The following is a 21,939-nucleotide window of genomic DNA, read 5'->3' as shown; positions in this document are numbered from 1 at the left end:
AGCAAATGAAAAGCTCTCATAATTTTATTTCACTTTGCTAAACTACACTATGCTATATTCCATTTGACTATATGAATATATCATATATTTCATTCTTTCCAATGAAAAGTAGTAACAACATTTTTATCATTTGTCAGCATTTCATATAACTTAACTATACATAATGATAGGAATCAACCAGTGGTACACAAAGAATTAATATCAAATGTGGAAGGCTTGGTTGTGCTATTGCTGTAACTAAGATTAATGAATACAGAACAGAGGCATACAACTTACCCATGGGAGTTCCAACACCATATCCTTTAGAGTCTATCAGGCCCCCAATCTGTGTTAGGTTGCAATTCCGCTGTGTAACAAACTCAATGGTGGTTGACTCCATTAGGAAGGCATAATCAGAGGTGAGTACTCGCTGGATACCCTCTTCATTACTTTTGACAAGCACCGACTGCCTCCTGCTATTCATAAAGGCCCACATTTTTTCATATGTGGGAATCTTTGATTTCTGAAACAAAAATTGCAATTTTAATAAGTACAATATATCTATGGTGCATGTCAAAGCACTCCCATTCCGACGAGTAGTTCTTTTAAGTTGAGTGGTAGTAGCCATACTGCATTGTAGATTATGCAACACAGCACAACTGAGATGGTGACTTTTATTGGAAGCACATATCTGCACTGAAAACTTACATTTTATAAACCAGGATTAAATTAAATTAGCATAGCATCAGCAAAGCTGTGCTACCGATTGTAGTTCTGAGAGGCTGAAGTTCCTATGTTATAGCTCTCTGACACCTTACTAGAACTACAGTTCCCAGGATTCCTTGGGGGATGGGAAGAAGATACACATATGGTACTACAAGTTCTTCATCAGAAGGAAATATTCAGAACAAATACACAAAACAAGAATAGTGGTTAAATGAATAGGTCTGCTCTCCTACAGGAAGAGTACAGACGTCAATTTGATTATAACCATATAATACTCAGTATTTTATTATCTGTTGTTGGCTAGATTTTTAAAGAATTTCAGCAGTCTGGCATCTTAATCACTGAGCTAATGAAACATTTTTGAAAGCTCAGAGGAAAACGCCCTTCCTCCCAAACTATTTCAATATATATTTTCTTAAAATATGCTATTTAATTCAGCTCCAGACAACAGTCCCTACAAGGCAAAGGATGGCATATTCAAATCTGCATATTAAGAACAGATCTGCAAAATCACCTCAAGGAGATTCCTTGTTTCTAGCTGCTGGCGGGTATTGGTTGTGCATATTAAAAAGCATGTCAGATAAGAGACTATCATATAGTTGCTGTTATAACGTGGAGCACATGGCTGAGGAAATCCAACCCAGCTCTACAGTGTTAGGTACTGAGAAAGGTACACAGAAAGGCACACTATGAATGGGTAATGCTAAATATCATCTTCCATGTGTCAAGGAGCAAATAACAGTATTTCCACCTTAAATCACTTCCTGAGAGACTGGAAGATAGATAACAGTACTTTATAGTTTACATTGCCAGCAGGCACCTAAATGTTACCTCTGGCAACTCAATGTCCTTATCTTTAAGTAGGCTGCCTCTAATGTGATAGCTGTATGTAAAGCCTAGTGAAAGGTTTAACACAGCCTCCAAGTGTCACTTTAAATATACTAAAACACACCAAAGAATGTTCATTTTTAAAGTCCAGAGAACTTGTTGACTTTTAAAGGCTCTCCGGAAGTTAGTAGTTTCAAGGCTGAAATACATTTAGCTTTAATTATTGTCTATGAATATTAATAAAGCACACTACAACATTAGGAGCTGTACAAAAATTTACTATGGGCCTGTCTACAGGTTTACAGATAAGACACAGACAAGTGAGAAGAGAAATAAATTAAAAGGAAGGAGAGTCAATGGAGAGTGAAAAGATGGTCAAAAGGAGGCATATGAATAGAGTAATAGATGCAGACCAAGAGATGGAAACCAGGTACAAAGGAAAAAGAATGGAGATAGGTAATAAAGAGGAGAATTTTAGATTTAAATAGAAAATTAATGCCTACAGATGAAGATTCCAGGGTTTGGAGGGGGTGGGGGAGAAAGGGAAGCATGGACATATTAGAAAGCATATGAGGATAAGAAAGAAAGGAAAGTCAAAAACTGATATATCAGATGCACTGGTAAGAAATATTGAAGTAGTTGTGAAAATATACTGTATGATTGACTACATGATAAATTCAAGAGAAATAATACAAGAAAGGAGAACAAGAGTGGCTGTATGTTAGTAGAGTAGCATATAATTTATATGCAGTTGGTCTGAGATTCAATGTCGGGCAAATTCAGGTAGAGCTAGGGAAGATGCTTGTCTGAAACCTTGAAGAGGCACTGTTTGTCAGCTGCTTACTTAGATGGACCAACGATCTGACTCAGTAAAGGCACCTTCATAAACTCAGTTAACTGTAGACATATTGAGTTAAGTGTCAATGCTGCACTGGATGTTCCCAGTTATGTGGAGGATCTCTTCAAGTACAGTGTTTCTTCCCATGTGAATTGGGCTATGGAACACATCAGTGTGGGGCTTGCTGGCAGACTCACTGGGGACAGCATCCAGGTTTTATATAATAAAGTGAGTTGTAGTCCAACATCTGGAGACCCAGGGTTTAGAATCCCTGGCATAATGTTTGTATAGGGCTTATACCAAAGCCTTATGCCAAATAACAAGGATCAAGTAGTACTACAGACAAAAACAAAACAAAAACTTATGCATATGATTTTGTTATGATAGGATAATAAGAAATGCGCAGAGCAGTCTCAACTTGATCATAGCAAATGTCACACATATCTTTGCCAATAATGTGTTATTTGAGCTTAGAAATATTCCATATGATATGGAAGAACGGGTTGGCGTTGTGATGTGATGCAGAAGTAACCATGCTATATGTTACCATAACAATGTGAAGAAGGGCATTACATCAAAGCTGCTTAGTAAAAGGAACTATGTAGGCTGGTCCTCAGATTTTATTGTTGTAATGGAATTTACCCCAGCCTTTGTCTCAGAGCAAGCCCATATGAGGGGAAGAGAAATGCTGAATCACCCCCATGCTTTCTGAACAAAGGCTGCTCCCCAAAACTTTCCTGTGCTTAGTAGCTTATTTGCTGCCGCTGCCACCCAATTATGAACATAGTTTAACACACAGAGAGAGATGTGAGTGGAATTCCATGGAAACCTCTCCTTCTCTTACTATTAGAAAAGTACATAAACCTTCCACGTGCAAGCTTACACGTGGTGAGAAAACTTGGTAGCTGAACGATCAAATTGAGACAAGTTTGAACGAGAGTAAACCCCTTTCCAATGCCCCTTTTCTCAGTTAAAAATGCACTCAAAGAGGCTGGTTAAAATTTCAAAGAACAAAAAAAGAAAAATAAACTTTATTCAAAATACTACAGGCTGTTTCTGTCTGAGGCTCTCTCAGATTTTAGTTACAGGTTAAAAATACTTAGTAGAATACAAGGTTCCTTCCAAAAAGCACTCCAGCTGATATTGGAGTGACACACATTTTAAAAATTGTGGTTACCCAGTTGTAAAGAATATGGATGTAAGAAAATACAAAAGCATATGATTCACTTTGTCTTATTTATAAATTTTGGAGTTGTAGTAATTAACTCCCTCCTTAAGATTGGGAGGCTTTTGGTGGTTTCAGTAAGATACCCTAGGGTATTGTGATATAAGTGGTATTATGTTTTTATCTTAAACTGTGTTGCATGTTCTATTCTATTTCCTTGTTGTGCTGGTCATGGACTGTAATAAACCTTTAACTGAACAAAAGCATGCTTAAAAGTTTACAGAGACTTTTGCAGCACCCTGGGTGGATGGGCCCAAGCTATTGTTTCTTAGCTTAGTTATGTCACAGGCACACAGTCCTAGACCAGTTGCAAGGGTACAGAGAGCACACAAAAGGAAAATAAAAGTCTAACACAAACTGACAAACTGTTCCCTTGGCTAAACTCTCAGAAGCCAAAAACCCTGGCTTCCTTCCCCCTTGAACTCACCCCAAACTCCAGGAGAGGATTCATGCCCCTGCAGTCTTATCTTCCAAGAACTGCAGCCCTCCTATCTGCAGCTTTTTCTTGGCCACATATCTAGCTGCAATCCCAGCCTAGCTTCCCTCTGCCAAAGAAATCCTTCTCTTCCTGCCTCATGGCCCACCCACCTGCTGCTGATTGGCTGATCTCTCAGTCAGGACAGGGTTAACATCTGATCCACTCTTTAGGGGAGGGGCTGATCAGAGGCTGATTGTTACAATCATGCAGGTGAAAGTTCAGAAGGAATGTTCACCAAACGAAAAGGCAGGTATGTCATAGCAGGGATGATATAGCCAGCATAGTGTAGTGGTTAGAGTCTTGGACAAGGACCGGGAAAACCCTACAACTCCCATAATTCCCAGCCAAAGACCATTGCAGCTAGGAATGCTGGGAGCTGCAGTCAACAAAATCTGGGAATCCCTATTAGAGGGAACACTGCATTCAACCATGAAACTCACTGGGTGACTCTGGGCCAGTTGTGTATCTCTCAGCCTAACCTACCTCACAGGGTTGTTGTGAAGATAAACATAACCATGTTCCCCGGTCTGAGCTCCTGGGAGGAAGAACGGGATATAAATGTAAAAATTTATATCACCTTTTTGGGCAAGGTGATAGAGTGTGTGGTGGTGTCCAAGCTACAGAGGGTCTTGGATGATATGGATTATCTGGACCTTTTTCAATCTGGCTTCTGCCCCAGATATGGGACTGAAACTGCCTTGATCGCTCTAGTGGATGACCTACTCCGGGAACTAGACAGGGGGAGTGCATTCCTGTTGGTTCTGCAGGACCTCTCAGCAGCATTCGATACCATCGACCATGGTATCCTTCTGGGCCGCCTCTCGAGTATGGGAATCGGAGGTACTGCTTTGGAGTGGCTCTGTGGTCATTGGTCTGCTTTAGAGTGGCTCTATGGCGATTGGTCTGTGGGGTCCCACAGGGGTAGGTTTAATCCCCCAGGCTGTTTAACATCTACATGGAACCTCTGGGAGAGGTCATCCGGGGACTTGGACTGAGTTGTGTCATGCCCTCGATCTCAGACAATGAGGAGGAAGGGGAAGCTGTCAACATTCCAGCCGATGCTGGGGTGCCTGAGGGGCAGAGCCCAGCTGTCAGTTTCCAACAAACAGATGAGGCACCCAGAAGCTGAGGCAGATGATTTAGAGCAGGCACAACAACATGAGACAGCAGAAACTGTGATGGACCAATCAGAAGAGGAGCTATGCAAGCAACCCCCACTGACTCCACAACAGAGGAGAATTACAAGACGAAGGACACAACTAGAGACTATTAGGAGGAGTAAACGCCTCTTGCAGAGGGCTGATAAGCCTTGAATTCCTGCCAGCTGGGAGCTCTCGGCTTTTGCTATAAATTGCTTCACCAGCTTTCTATTCACTGCTGGAAAGCAACGTTTGTCAACTTCCGTGTCTACAGCTTGCAGCCAAGCCCGATAAGAAGAACTGTGTCCGAGCCTATCCTGTTTCTGCAACTTCGCTGGAGACCGTGAACTTCCCTGCCAGGTGGCCAGATACTGACAAGTTGTCAGAAATATACCAATGTCACAGCTCTATCTCTCCTTGTCACCTGATCCTAGGGAGACAGTGGATGTCCTGAATCAGGGGCTGGAGGCTGTGATGGGTTGGATGTGGGCTAATAAACTGAGACTGAATCCGGACAAAATGGAGGTAATGTTAGTCAGCCAATCGGGATGAGGAGATGCTACCAGTTCTGGATGGGGTTGCACTCCCCTTGAAGGAGCAAGTACGCAGCTTGGGGGTACTACTGGACCCGGCTCTGCTTTTGGAAGCTCGGGTGAAGGTGATGGCCAGGGGTGTCTTTGCACAGCTTTGGCTAGTGTGCCAGCTGTGTCCCTTTCTTGAAAATGCAGATCTGGACACAGTTACCCATGCCTTAGTCACATCATGGCTGGATTACTGTAACGTGTTCTACGTAGGGCTGCCCTTGAAGAATATTCGGAAACTGCAGCTAGTGCAAAATGCAGCAGCTAGGATTTTATCTGGAGCTGCCTGCTGGGATCACATCACACCCATTCTGAAAGAGCTGCACTGGCTACCAGTTTGTTTCCAGGTCCAATTGAAGGTGCTGGTTTTGACCTTTAAAGCCCTTAATGGTTTGGGCCCTGGATATATAAGGGACCGTCTGCTCCCAAGGGTTGCTGCCCACTTGACGAGATCATCTGAGGAGGCTCTGCTCTGGGTGCCGACAATGAGGGAGGCTGACTGTCGTGCACTCAGGACAGGGCCTTCTCTGTTACTTCTCCAAGACTCTGAGATGCTCTCCTGGTGTCTATTTGCTCCTCAGTCTCCATCACAGTTTTTAGAAAGCGTGTTAAATCTTTGTTTTTTACCCAGGTTTTTATATGATTGTCTCTACTGCTGCTTCTTTGTATATAGTATTTTCTATGGTTATTTTTATACTTGTATTTTAAAATCTTTAGTCAGACTCATGTTTTTATATTTTAGCTTAATATTTTAATTGTGTGTTTTTATAGACATTTTAATTTTTCTGTGAACTGCCTTGGGATTGTTTTAATGAAAGGCGGTATATAAATTTAACAATAAATAAATAAATAAATAAATCTATATAAACACTTCATGTGACCACTGAGTGTGTTCAAAATAAACATGAAAATCCAATCTGAACACATTATTAGTAGTTAGTGAGCTCACAAGAAATAATACATAAGACTAGTTTGATAGGTTCTTTAGAAAGTCTCTTGTGTTTGAATGTTAACTTCAGACATAACTACATCTTTAGCACTGGGACAAGAATTGAGCAAAAGACTGACATTCCAGACCTTTCTGAAGTGCAGTTGACTGACATCTGTAGTTTCTGCCCCCAAGGAGGATTAGAGGTATAAGTGGGATAAAAAGAGGAACATTTATTCTGAATAAGGATAACTTAGTATCCCTGCTGAGATACAATTCAAGGCTTATATCAGTTTGCCTGGGGACTTCTGCAAATCTACCATTCAAACATTTCTAGTACCCAATGGTAATAAAAATAGAATTTTATATCAATCCGCAAGAAGTCACTCAAATGGTGCCAACATATACTATTGATTGCAGGGGCATTTCAATGAGAAAGTGGGGGGAAAAGAACAGAATCTAATGAAATGAGATCACACACCAACAAGGGCTTATTGTGTACACTCTGGTCTAGAAATAAATTGTCTTCACATTCATTTTATATCAATATTACTATTTAAGAAAGTACATTTGAGCTGCATGCACCAGACTCCATGGGAGTCAAAACAATTCTATCATGCAAAACAGACAAAAAGCCAATGTTTTCAAATAACTGGAAAACCTCTATATCATCACACATCTGCATCTAATTCATTTTCCTGTTAAACCTCTATCCCAAGTGCATAAGAATAGTTTTTGTCCCCAATGAACAATACGCAAGCCAATGAAACTTGTAAGAGACAGCAAATCGACTGAAATATTTATAGTGCATTGAACAGAGATTGAGAGGGAACAACTAAAGCAACAACAGGGGTGCTGGATCACAGCCTACAATTTCAACTGCTCTCTATCAAAAATCCCAGTGTGCATATTTCTTTTTAAAATTGTGAATTTCTAACCCTCACTGTTTTCATTATGATAAGTTTTCACTAAGATGGCAGAATTTCTGGTTGTGGCTGTCAGTGTCACACAAGCAGTTCAGAACAAAATATCATTTAATAAATTGGGAAAGAAAAACTAGCTATCTTTGAAAAGGGGTGCACTGAGATCTTAACATGAAAGGTCAAAGCAAAAGACTTTTGACTATAGTGATATACTTTATAAGATCATGAAATAATAATTAAAAGGTAAATTCTTCAAGTGATTCACAGTGCTACCTGGAGTTGCATCAAAATAAAGTAAAACATTAGCAATTAAATTCATTGAATTATTTATGAACAATAGAAGTGATTGTTTCTAACTCAAACCTTCTCCATTCAAAAGGTAAAGAAAGGATAAAGAGTAATTGCATGAGAGTTGCGGAGATCCCTAAAGGTAAATGGAAAGTGTGCGGAGAAGTCAATTTTGACTCCTGGCGCCCACAGAGCCCTGTGGTTTTCTTTTGGCAGAATACAGGAGGGGTTTACCATTACCTCCTCCCGTGCAGTATGAGATGATGCCTTTCAGCATCTTCCTATATTGCTGCTGCCCAATATGGTTAACAGCTTGCAATTACAAGTCAAAAAGAAAAACAGGAATAATACATGGGCATTGTGCTGTTAGCCTTGTTATTGAACTGGTGCAACAAAACATTCAGAGTATTGAAGCAATGAAGCAACCTAAGACAATGCAAAAGCACTATGCAAGCTTTTGCAAAGGTCAGATGCAGTGTAGAGACTGGGTTTTTGAAAGGACAATGGTAGCATACGTGCAATCTTTTCCACACAAGAGAATGGAGATCTTTCCCATTAATGGTACAGATCGTGCAAGCAGAAGCCATGAGTATCACCCTCAAAACATGAAGTTCACAACCAATTAGTTTGAACCAGCTTATATGCAAATGGCAGAAGGTACAATGTTGCATTATGTTTCTAACATTGAACATACTGACATGCTCAGAAACTGCCTCATTGATTCCACATGTCCCTGGAAAGGGACAGAGAAAAAGGGTAATGAGCAGAAGAGCAAAATAAGTGAAATCTGGTAGGACTTGTCTAGTATTTGTCTCTGACAGAATGCAATACTGCAAGTACTAGTGCAGTAAATATCACTCTAGGCACTTAGGGATGTGTCTTAATGTTGCGGTTCCTGGCTCAGAAATATGCATCTCAGCAACAAATCATGCTCACCTCAAATATCAGGGTGCTTATCCAGCTAAGAGAGGGAGACAAGGTGCTTCTTCACATGACATAGTGAACATTTGTTTTTGTTTTAACTTTTTAACATATTTTTAGCCTATATCATGGATACTAATTAATGCTCACACAGAGTTAAGCACATCCCCTACTCTATAAAAAGTTGTAATTGTAAACCAATTTAATCAAGAGTAATTTGAGAATAACTAGTCTGGGGGAGCAAAGGGGTGGCAAAAAACATTATTGCGGAACAACGTTTTACTATACATTGTATACTCAGATAAGTAATTAATTAATGTTGTTAATTTATTTACCTTTTTAATTAAGTTTGCTTGACATTTCCAAACCTATTCAGAAAATGTGCCCGATTCCTAAATACTTTCTTTTTGGATAAGCCAAACCTTCCAATCTACTTTCTGGGCAAGTTTTCTCTTCCTATCCAAGACCATGTTGTCATGATAAGAATACTTGATCAGTCAGAACGGCTGACTTGCATTTTACACAGGAGTAAGACAACTGAAGTAGCCTGCAGAGATGCAAAAAAGTCTGGATCTTCACAGAGTCCAGTCTTCCCCTGGAGCCCCAGTGGATGGGTGCGCGCATGTGCACGCGCATGGAATGTTTACTGATCTCTCCTTCCTCCAGATCAAGTTCTCTTGTACAAGAATCTGTTTGCGAGGGTCACACTCTACTTAGGGACACATTTTTGCACATGAAGGCTCAATATGAAGGGAGAAGACAGCAGTGAAACCTGTGCCCTTTCTGACACTTCTGGAGCTGTGGAAGAAGACTAGAGCACGCTTAAGCTCCATTCTTTTTGCATCTCCACTTCTCTTGTCTGATCCTTGCAGAGAATGTAAGCTATTACTATCAACAGAGTCCAAGAACCTCATACATGCTTACTAAAAGCAGTTTCTCCTTTTTCATTATTACCTGTTCACATTTTAGTGCTTTCCTGTTCAAATTGGAGTGGTTTATTCCCATGTTAAAATCAAGTGTGTCACTTCTATTCACGCAGTCACCACACAGGAAAAACAACTTATATTCCTCTCTATTTTTCCCTGATGGAGAAAAGCATTGAAGAATCACTCTGTACCATGGAGCACTCTGTACCACCTCTCTTTTAAAGCAACACCCTACCCAATTATTTTGTATCCTGGGACAGAAATAATTACACTTTAGTGTTACTCCAAAGTTTCCTGGAATTACCCACACTATTACCCAAAGAGAAATAGCAATAAACTATTAAGCAACATAAATAAAAGTACTAATTGGACACTACATTTGTTCTGCTCAATATAGTGTCCTTAAGCCATAGCGACATGTGCTGCAGCAATCTATCATTACAAGTAAGGATGTGCAAATTGATTTGGGTACAAATAGATTTGTACTCAAATCTAGCTGAGTCAGGTGATTTGGAGACAAAACAAATCACCCCTGTGATTCATTGGCTAGATTCGGGTACAAATCAAATCATGCCTGATTTGATTCAAATCGATTTGAGAATCAGATCCCTCCTATTAATTCCGCCAGATTCCCATTTTTCATTTTTTTGTTAAAAAAGCTAAGCTCTAGCCCTTGTAGAAGTGGAGATATGGAGCAAAATGTGTGGTCACTATTTTTCAAGTGTTTGGATTCTTTGGTGTATTATAACTTTCCTTCAATGAAGCCGTATGAGGATTCATTACACACCTTAATTTCTTCTATTCATTTTGACTGTCTTTTCAACAGTGCCAACTGTACCCCGCTCCCCCTGCAAGGCAGTGGGGTAATACTCAGTTTATGTTCTAGGGTTTTTTTCAAGTGTTTAGACTCTTTGGTGTCTAATAACCTTTCCTCCTAATGAACCCCTATGAGGATTCATTACACATCAAAGAGTCTAAACACCTCAAACGTTCCTAAAATATAAACTGAGTACCCAGTGGCTTGCGGGTTGGAGGGTAGTTGGAACATGGGATACCACTAATTCCCCACCCCACTTGCAAAGCAGTGGAGTCAAAATGAACAGAAGAAATGAAGGTGTGTAATGAAGACAACAAAGAATCTGAACACTTCAAAAATACCTAAAAATTAAACTGAGTGCCTGTGTGTGTGTGAGTGTGTGTGCGTGTAGTTGACACATTGCAGCTGACAGTTGGCACTCTCCAATTATAGTAAAAGTGAACAGAAGAAATGAAGGCCTATAATGAATCCTCATAGGGATTCATTATGAGGAAAAGTTATTAGACACCAAAGAATCTAAACATTTCAATATTCCTAAAAATTAAAATGAGAACTCCCGTGCCTTGCAGGTGGGTGGGTGGGTGGATGGGGTGTAGTCGGCACATGGCAGTTGACAGTTGGCACTGTACAGTGACAGTCAAAATGAACAGAAGAAATGAAGCGGTGCAATGAATCCTCATAGGGATTATGAGGGAAAGTTATTATACACCAAATAATCCAAACATCTGAAAAATAATGACCGCACATTTTGCTCCATAACTCTACCTCTACAAGGGCTAGACCTTAGCTTTAAAGAAAGAAAGAAAGAAAGAAAGAAAGCTGGGGATCCATGTTAGGGTTAGGATATGGCAACTTCAAATCTCCATTGTTTTCTATGGCAGAAATGTTCAAAATCAGTGAAAATTTAAAAAGTTCATTAAAATCAACCAAGTGTCCCACTGCCATCAAATTCAGGTGGTAGGTAGAACCCATGGGGACCTACTCACCACCCAAATTTGGTGCCCCTAGGACATTGTTAAATGGTCCGAATCAGTCTGAATCCAAAGCAAAGCAAAGCAAATACAAATTGAATCTGGGGTGGTTGGGGGGTAGATCTGGATACAAAACAAAACAGGGGTGAATTGTTTTGGACACAAATCAAATTAAAAAATTGATTTGTGTACATCCCTAATTACAAGGCATCTATGGATCAATTGAACACACTACAGCTTAAGCAGAAAACCAACTGTAGACACATCTTTTGTATGATAAATAAAGGTGGCAATGATAAAGAAATGAAAACTAAGATCATGAATGAAAAGCTTTAGCATTCCTACTTTCTCTGCATGGATTGGGCAGTCATCGTCTTCCTGACACCACCACTAATTATACCAATGCTGTGTGTGACTACAAGTCATATCGGTTTCAGCCCCGAGTCTGCAACTGTCCTAGCAAAATTGTTTCAAGTAGGCATGTTGGTGAAATACACAGATAAGCATATTACAGTTATGCAAGGGGTAGCTTTGGCACTGAAGCAAGACGTATGACATTATAAAATGAACACATAGCTTCTGGTCATTATGCTTTTGAGACTGAGAGTGATGCAGACAGACATTAAAATTTACATTGTATTTCCATCTTCCTTACTTCAAGGGAAGCTGATGAACTGATCTACAGGATCCTTTGATGAAGTGTGCTGTTTTATATTCCCTTGGATCTGACCTAACTGGGAATAATCCTCTCAGCTAGAAATGATTTCTGGAAGGGAAAAATTTGCAGTGGCATAATTTATTAAGCTTATTTTTGCTATTGTAATTCAAGAGATAATGCAACATTATGAAGTGAGATACTTATGATTTGTGACATTTCATGTGGAAGAGAAGAGACAATAATGAGTCTAAACCCTGAAGCCTCTCCTGACTAGCAAGACAATTAGAGGTTAAGAAAATCAAAGAGCAACTACCTGTTGCTTCAAGATGGAAGATATCACAATGACATCCAGAGGAGAGACTGCTTTATGGCTTATTCAGTACTCATAAATTAAAGATCACTGGAAGATAACTATTTGTCAGAGATCATGAAAGTAAGAAAGCCTTATCCCGTTGCTATGCACATTTGAGAATCCTGGAGACAAAAGGCAACATCCTTAAACTCTTTTATTATTTCTAATGAAATATGGACAGATACATGCACTAGGGCAGATGTTTCCAACAGGGGGTATTAGCACCTCTAGGGTAGCTGAAGTGTTCCCAGAGGGTACTCAGAGCCCTCCTGTCTTCCCACACTGCAGCTGCCCTATTGTTTCCCATCTGAGGATTGCTGGTTTGAAGCCAACACATCCTCAGCAATGTGTCTGGTTAGAAGGGGAGGGGAGGAGGGTGAAGATTAGGGATGTGCAGAACGTTTCATGCTAAAAAATGAAGGACTTGTTTCAAGCTTGGAGCAGAATGACCCTGTTCCGAGTTGGAACATTTCAAATGTTCTGAATGCCATTTTAGAGGACCGTTTCCCCCTTGGTTTTGGCACTGGCTTGTGATTGGCTTGCGATCTCCTTGCTTCTTGGTTGGCTTGTTATCATATTAATCAAACTGATTTGTATGATAACAAGCCAACCAGGAAGCAAGGAGATCGCAAGGCAATCAGAAGCCCGTGCCAAAAACAGGAAGCAAGGGGAAAACAGGCCTCCAAAATAGCTCTGGGAACACTTGAAATGTTCCGAGCTCATTCATTCAGAACGTTCTTGGCATATGAGTTCTGTTCCAAGCTCAGGGCAGAACGCAAATCCTGTTCCCCTAACCTGAAGGAGACACGAGACACAAGCTTATGGTGAAAAGTGTCACAACTTTATTGAAAATCATTAACTGAAACTTTAATGGACTGAACTGGGATTGGCGCTCCACCCCCACAGTGCAGTTCTAGAAGGCCGGCCCACACGGGGCCGCCTTAGCCTAGAAGACACGGGCGATAACACCTTGGGTCTGAGCAGCGCCATGGCTCTAGAGCGGAGGCTGCCCACCTTATCCAACCTAAGGTCAGGTATCTGTCACTGTTAACACCCGCACCCCGCAAGGCCGCCTAGCCTTTCAGAAGGATGGTGCTTGACAGAGTGGAGCAGCTAAGTCAGCATTGCTGATCCTCCAAGCCTCAAGGGATCTGATCGCCCTCCCTGCAGCCAAGCGCTTACCTAAGGTGCTCACCAAGGCTTCATGTTATTTCCCACCGCATTGTACCTGCCAAAATTGTGACCAGGAAGGGAAAGTTAACTATCTAACTAAAGACATAGTTGGAGGCAGGAGAAAAAGGACGCATACCCCTAGGCCAATCAGGTATGTGCCCATAAAATTCCTGCCCAGCCCCAAATTGGTGACCAGCAAGCCTGAACTATGTCCAAGGGTTGGGAGGAAGGGTGCCTGTGAGAAGCAGAATGAAGAAGAGAATGCCGACACGGCCATTGCCACCTAAGCCTCGCCCCCCCCAGAACTCAAGGAGCCAATCAGAGGAGCCCCAAGCTCCTTGCTGTCAAAAGGGGGCTGAGGCAAACAAGCCACCCATTCAGGCAGCAAGCGGCTGGATTATCCCATTAATTTCAATAAGATTGCTTGAGAGTATGGATGTCAGCCAGTAACTGCAGTAGCCTGTCTTCCTAACTGTACTGTAACACTTAAATCTGTGTTTTAATGTATATATGAGTATACATGCACACGAACGTTAAACGTTACAGCTATGAAACAAGCTAGTCCAATAACTGACTTACAGCCATATTGTTACTTATAGCCAGTCTTCCTGCTTAATGGGCCAAGTTTACTTGTCCTATTAATTGCAATTGGAGTATTCATGACTCACTTAGTGTGGATGTAAGCCAGTGACTGAAATAGCCTGTCTCATAACTGTAACCGTGTGTGTGTGTGTGTGTGTGTGTGTGTGTGTGTGTGTGTGTGTGTACACACATCTCTATAAGGTAACTGAGCTGAAGATTTACAACAGAAGGGGTACACTTGTTTAAAAAAGGTTGGGGAGCCTGCTTTAGGGCAAAGTTGAACAATGGAGAAACTATTTGTGACATTGGTTGCTAAAGGATCCTATCCAATTATAGGACCAAACAAACAAAATTGAAGATTTAAGGAAAATGATTTCATGTGATTTTTTTAAAAAAGTATGCTATGAAAACAAGAATAATTGGAGCTATAATGTTTATAATTCAAGCATAAAGGAATACACCATTCATTTACTATTGCAGAAAATTCTACAAATGAGATCCAGCCACCCCAATGTTTCAGCAGAAAGGGCTTGCTCTTGTACCTGCAGGGAAAGGCAAAACTTCCTTCCAAAGGTACTCTTTTATTTAATAGAGTGCTGCTCTGAAGAGCTTCCTTCACTTTGAGAGAGAAGTCATTGGTGGAGAAACTTGAAAGATATCCAGCCAACTATTACTTCTGCATAAAAGTGCTTGGGTCTTCTGCTTACTATACCTTTACTTCCGCTTAAAAGATCTTATTGGATAAAAACTATTACTTCTGTGAATGGAAAATGTTCTAATAGTCAAAGGTAAAGTGGTGGTTTTTATTGATCCCCCCTTCCCTCTGCAGCTGCTTGTGTCCCTGGAAATATGGCCTAGTGCAGGAGCAGATTTTTGAGGGTGCACAGCAAGCTGCAGAGAAAAGGGGTGAATTGTGAAAATAGCCTTCTGAAAATGAAACTTCATTGACTTGAAGAAGTACTTGGATCAAACACCTTGTGGAGGTGATGCTAACACCAACCTTGATTCAGCTTAAGTATTTTACATTAAATGTAGCAGAATAGGTTCCATGAATGTTTCACTTAATGTTCCATTCACCTTTGACTTGGCCTTTTCCAGGCCAAAGTGAAGACTGAAAAATAGTTTTCATGCTAGAACAAAACCATAAAAAATATCTTTCAGCCTTTGCTAGCATCTGCCCACCAACATGAACAATGAAATCTGTTGTCTAGAGTTGCTATTTCCTGGGGGTCAGATATTTGAACTAATTGCCATTTTTGCCAGAGAGGCAGCACAGAGCAGCAGGTGAGCTCAGCCCAGGAGTTTCTTGTTATCTGTCCCCGAGGCAGCTGCTGGCTGGAGATGCACGGGCTGGAGACATGTCCACGCATCAGGTACGTAGCTTGGGAGTGCTCCTGGACCCAAAGCTCTCCCAAGTTTCTCAGGATGAGGTGGTGGCCAGGAGCGTCAGTGATGTACCCCCATTACTGATAATCTAAACATGTACATAAACAGCCTTACATTTCTTGCAGCTCCAGGGCTTCAGACCTAACCATTCTTTTTCACCAAAATCCCTGGAACATCGACACAATTAAAACATTTGTTCTGAGTCTACATATGGTCACTTTATATTTTCATTTTCATTACTTTACAATCCATTTCCATGTAGGGCAGTGCTTAGGGGGAAAAAGCTTAAATTACCATATAGGCACACCTTCCCTGCAGAAAAATAAGATGGTATGTCAATGCACATGAACTGCACATTCAAGTAAATATGTCTAGGATTGAGTTTTTTACTTGACTTGTTTCATTTTAAAAAACAAATCTAAAATCCAAGAAGAAAATTATAAGAGGCTTTCAAGAACTTTGCCATTTATCCCATTAGTCTGCAAAAATACACTTTCCCCACAACCACTTTCTGAATGCTTATGGATCACTTTTTCACAATACAGCCACACTAAGATACATCCACTTTCAACTGGCTTCTTTATCTGACAGCCTTATCGTATTTGAAAGATCTGATAAATATTTCATGCAATGTCAACTTTCAATCTACAGCACTGTATAAAATAATTGTCACTTTGTTTAAAAAAAAACCCTGAATATTTTCTAAATCATTCTTTAAAAAGTGTTAGAATAGAGATGAATGGGTAGTATAAATCAGATTTTCTTCAGCAAACATACTTATTGGAAGAGACGGGATGGGAAACACAAACAGAATGATTGAAATAGAACACACAGAAATAGAATAGCAATAGTCAATTAGACAGTGATCAGAATGCAGGGAAAGGCTTGTGCAAGTGGAATGCTTCAACTTGAACACAGGCAGGTGATTTTTGGCAAGCCCCCTTGATTCTGCAGTCCCCTTTGCCCATGGAATATACATCAGGTGGCTTCACAGAGAAATATTTTCAATGGGCACAGGACACTGCAGAGGAAAGGGAGGGCTGGTAAAATTTGCCCCCTCCCCATTCAGGAGCATTTCGCTTTAGGATAGGGATGTGCACAAACCGAGGTTTGAGGTCCAAACTGGTTTGGCTCCAAACCAGTGTATGGACTTTGGCTTGTGCACAATAGTTTAGGAAACTATTTCAGAAGTGTGAATTTGAAGGAGCATCCAGAAATAATATGTTTTAAAAATCTGCAACTGAGACAATATATGAAATGTAATATATTCATTTCTGACTACTCTAGAGGTGCTTGGCTTCAGGTTAAAGTATATCTTGCACAAGCTGAATGGCAAGCATACATAGCCAATGCCCCACTTTTTGTTTTAAAAGCCATTTTGGCAGGGGAGAATTTAGGACAGAGAAGCAGCAGATGAAGTGCCCATAAACTGCCCTGCCTGCAGAGGCGTAACGGGGGGAAACGGTGCCCCATAGTTCATTCTATGAACTGCGCAGGTGCGCCTGTGCAGTTGGGAAGCGATGCCGGGCCAGGCGGCAGGCCTCGGCGTCGCTCTGCTGCACTGGGTGATCCGCCGCTGCCTGCCGCCGCCGCACTGGGCGATCCGCCGCCGCCCGCCACCGCCGCACTCAGTGATCCGCCGCCGCCCGCCACCGCCGTGCTCACTCCTGCTGCCACCCGCAACCGCAACGCGCAATCCGGGGGGGGGGGTCGGGGGCATGCCACTTTTTAGCGCCCCCACACGTGGCCCACCAGAGTGGCGCCCAGAGCACGTGCCCTGCCTGCCCCCCTATCATTACGCCCCTGCCTGCCTGTGAATTGCCTTCAAAAAGGGAAAACCTTTCCTTCACTGGGCTCAAAAGGCAGAGATATGCCTGAAGTGCAGTTCAAAGCATGGTTCAAGCACGTTTTGGGACATTCAGAGGGGAACTTTAAGGAAAAGGAGAGCAGATCCTTACCTGTTCTCTGCCACCCCATTCAGCTTTCTGCTGGGGGTGGCATGCCTCTTAATAACCTCCCAGCATGTGTGGATGCCATCTGTGTGCTGGCACCATGTGCTGGCACATGAGCAGGTGTCATGTGCATGCTGGTGCCATACAGGGGGTTACTGGGAGATGCACCACCCCAGCAGAAAGCTGAATGGGGTGGCGGAGAGCAGGTAAGGACCTGCTCTCCTTTTCTTTAAAGTTCCCCTCTGAATTTACCAAAACATGCTTGAACCGCACTTCAGGCACAGTGTGTTTGTATACCCTGCAGAGGGAATAGCTGCTTTCTGGTGAGTGGCAACTTGGAGCATACTTGGATCCGACAGATTGCAACGCACAGCTCATTTGAGGATCTATGCTCTGGCAGTGCAGACGGCAAAGAAGTGGTTCTTCTCTGCCCGCATTGCTTCTGCAAATTCACATCCAGCTGAGTTGTCTAGGGTTGTGAGGGGGCTAGTTCATGCCCCCTCCACCTTGAATTTGAACTTGGAAATCTGGTACTCATTGTGATGTTTTTAACATCTTGTATTCATGTTGAACTAGACTCCACAGTTACTGCAGAGTCTATCGTGGAGGTGCCCAGCAACCCCTTTTGTAGGATTGAATTGGATTACTTTCAGTTTGTTACTTCTGAGTGGACAAACTGCTTCAGACTACTTCCCACCACCTGCTCTCTTGACCCTTGCCCAACTTGGCTTATTTTACCTGGCAGTCAAATTATTAGAGATGGTCTGGTAAATATCATAAATGCTTCTCTGAGGGAGGGCAGGATGCCTCCTTCTCTTAAGGAGGCTATTATGTATGTATGCATGTATGTATGTATTTGATTTCTATACCGACATTCCAAAAACTTTCCAAAAACTGTGTAAACTGCTCCGGGCAGTTTACACAGAGAAATAATAAATAAATAAGATGGATCCCTGTCCCCAAAAGGCTCACAATCTAAAAAGAAACATGATAGACACCAGCAACAGTCACTAGAGGTACTGTGCTGGGGGTGGATAGGGCCAGTTACTCTCCCCCTGCTAAATCTGAGAATCATCACATTAAAATGTGCCTCTTTGCCAAGTTAGCTTGGGGATTATTATTAGACCTTATTTGAAGACCTTAGACCCAGGGGTGTAGCAAGGTTGTAGTGGGCCCAGAGACAAGATTTTAAAATGGCGCCCCCCTCACTGAAGTTATCTATCTATCTATCTATCTATCTATCTATCTATCTATCTATCTATCTATCCATCTATCTACACATGTGTATATGTGTGTGTGTGTGTGTGTGTGCGTGCGTGCCACAACAGAACATCACCCTAAAAATTTTTTTTTAAGGTTTTGTAAATTGTGGATGATGCAAGTCATTTAATGGTATTAGAGAAAGATATGCTGTTTTGGTAGCTCCAGGTCTTTACACTCACATCAATTTCAGAGGATGAATACAACTGAAGCAAACCCTGGCTGGGTGCGTGGCTGGGGGAGTCAGTCATGTGACTTGCCTCTGGGCCCCCCCCCAAGGCAGTGGGCCCCCAGACAACTGTCTCCCCTTGTCCTATTATAGTTACGCCCCTGCTTAGACCTTATTATTAGACCTTATTTGAAGAAACCTGCATTGAATCCCTCAGAGTTAGCTAATTACAGACCTGTCTCTAATCTTCCTTGATTAGGAAAGGTGATTGAGCGAGTGATTGCTTCTCAGCTCCAGGCAGTTTTGGGTGACACAGATTATTTAGATCTTTTCTAGATTGGCTTTAGGGTGGGCTATGGGGTTGTGATTGCCTTGGTCGGCCTGATAGATTATCTCCAATTGGCGATTGACAGGGGATGTGTGACTCTGCTGATCCTTTTGGATCTTTCAGCGGCTTTCGATAACATTGACCATGTTATCCTGTTGGGTCGCTTGAAGGAGGTGGGATTGGGTGGCACTGTTTTATAGTGGTTCCGTTTCTACTTCTCTGGCAAATTCCAGATGGTGTCACTTGGAGACTGCTGCTCTGAAAAATGAGAGCTAAAGTGTGGTGTTCCACAGGGCTCCATACAGTCTACAATGCTTTTTAATATCTCCATGTAACCGCTGGGAGAGATAGTCAGGAATTTGGTCTGGGATGCTATCAATATGCTGATGATACACAGATCTATTTCTCCATACCAACTTCATCAGGAAATGGCATGACCCCACTACGTGCCTGCCTGGAGGCGATATTGGGCTGGATGAGGGATAACAGGCTGAAGTTGAATCTAATCAAGATGCACGTGTTGTCTTTAGGGGATCAGGATCTGAGAGATGGTTTAGATCTGCCTGTAATGAATGGGGTTACACTCCCCCTAAAAGATCAGTTTCACAGTCTGGGAGTGCTCCTGGATCCCAAACTCTCCCTGGTTTCTCAGGTTGAGGCTGTGGCCAGGAGTGTTTATCAGCTTAGGCTGATAAGCCAGATACGTCTATTTCTGGAGACAAATGACCTTAAAACAGTGGTACATATGCTGGTAACCTCTAGGCTTGACTTCTGTAATGCACTCTAAGTGCGGCTGCCTTTGTACATAGTCTGGAAACTACAATTGGTTCAGAATGCGGCAGCCAGATTGGTCTCTGGGTTTACCTGAAGGGACCATATAACACCAATTCTAAAAAAACTGCACTGGCTGCCGATATGTTTCTGAACAAAATAGAAATTACTGGTTATTACCTATAAAGCCCTTAATGGCTTAGGTCCAGGGTACTTAAGAGAGCGCCTTCTCTGTCGTGAACCATTTCACCTATTAAGATTATCTAGAGAGTTCCGGTTATGGTTGCCGCCAACTCGTTTGGTGGCAACTCGGGACCAGGCCTTCTCTGTGGCTGCCGCAGGGCTTTGGAACTCGCTCCCTGCCGAAATAAGAGCATCTCCTTCTCTGTTTGTTTTTAGGAGGACCCTGAAGATGTACCTATTTTCCCAGGCCTTCAACTGAGACCAACATTTAAAATTTTAATGTGTTTTTATCTATTACAATTTTTATCTTTTTATGAATTTAAATTTTTTATCTTTTATATCATGTTTTAATTCTGTACACCGCCTAGAGATTTTGATATTAGGCGGTATATAAATTCAATCAATCAATCACTCAATCAATCAATATTTGTTTCATTATTCATTCATTGCAATTACATTATTTGCATCAATCACTTCAGTTTTTAAGCATAGAACTTTTTTTGTTTGTTTGTTTATACCTGGCACAGGCATTTTATCATAAGCCGCCATTAAAAAAAATTCTGAAATTTGAAGGTGGGTAAGTGAGTATCCCATATAACACACATGATGATCCCATGTTTCCTTTCATTTGCATATGCCTAAAGTGTTCTTCTGTATCATGACCTGAAGCCTCACTATAAAAAGACAAAGATTACAGGCATTATTTGAATTTTCACAAATTCTAAGTAGCTGATACTCTTCCTCTAAAACAAAAGGGCTGTTTGGATTAATTAGTAATAATTAAAATACCTTGATCCTGAACACCTGCACTTCATCACTGCCTGCAACACTGGCATAACTTGAGGCGTACTATTTTGTTCTAGTGCATTAGTCAGTAAAACTTCCCATCTTAAGCTATTATTTATTGGATGAGGCTGCAGGTCTAATAAGTAAATTTTATGGAAGATCATGTATGCAGCCAAGGATGAATTTCTGTACTCAGTAGGCAAGGTATTCCAAACAAGATTATCTTAAATTAATTAAAAAAGAAAAGTTGATAGTAGCCTTCCTTCCTTCTCAAGAGATTGTGATTCATGCCACCAAGAACTACAGCACTGCATTTGTCTAAAGTCTTCAAGGAAATGGATCAAAGATGAAAGATAGTTTTTCATTTTATCTGACTGGACTCCTCCACTCCACAACCTCCACAAGTTTTCTTTTATTTTATCAGAACTGCTGAGGCCTCTAAAGCTTTAAGTGAACTAGCCGATTTTGTCATGTCAGCACAAAACTGATAAAAACCGCCACACACACACACACACACACACACACACACAGAGTTCATACAGTGTTCTCTCCCTTTGTAATGGCAGTTTTCATGGTCCATAGAGCACAAATGAACAAAGGTAGGAAAGGTGTTCCTGCCAAGAATGGAACTACATGGAATGAAAAATGCAGTGCTGTGCAAAATAAATTCCATTCTGCAGCCAATTGTTTTGCAAAAAAGAGAAAGGAATTTTGGCTTTAACAAGCTGAAGATAATTAGATTAAGTGTTCAAAATAAATACAAGATAAAGC

The 21,939-nt window shown here is 41.4% G+C and overlaps 1 protein-coding gene across 6 annotated transcripts in view; it reads right to left on the bottom strand.

Moving 5' to 3' along the window:
* GRIK2 (glutamate ionotropic receptor kainate type subunit 2) overlaps positions 1-21,939 on the bottom strand; it is an 808,572-nt gene that overhangs the window by 81,728 nt on the left and 704,905 nt on the right. For all 6 annotated transcript variants that reach the window (XM_053299652.1, XM_053298872.1, XM_053301185.1 and 3 more), the window contains exon 14: positions 277-502. In XM_053299652.1, the coding sequence (XP_053155627.1) occupies positions 277-502 (226 nt within the window). The remainder of the gene's footprint in view (positions 1-276; positions 503-21,939) is intronic.

This window comes from Hemicordylus capensis, chromosome 1 (assembly GCF_027244095.1).
Source record: "Hemicordylus capensis ecotype Gifberg chromosome 1, rHemCap1.1.pri, whole genome shotgun sequence".
NCBI lineage: Eukaryota > Metazoa > Chordata > Lepidosauria > Squamata > Cordylidae > Hemicordylus > Hemicordylus capensis.
The sequence above is the reverse complement of the archived record's forward strand: the minus strand, read 5'-3'. Positions and strand labels throughout refer to the sequence as shown.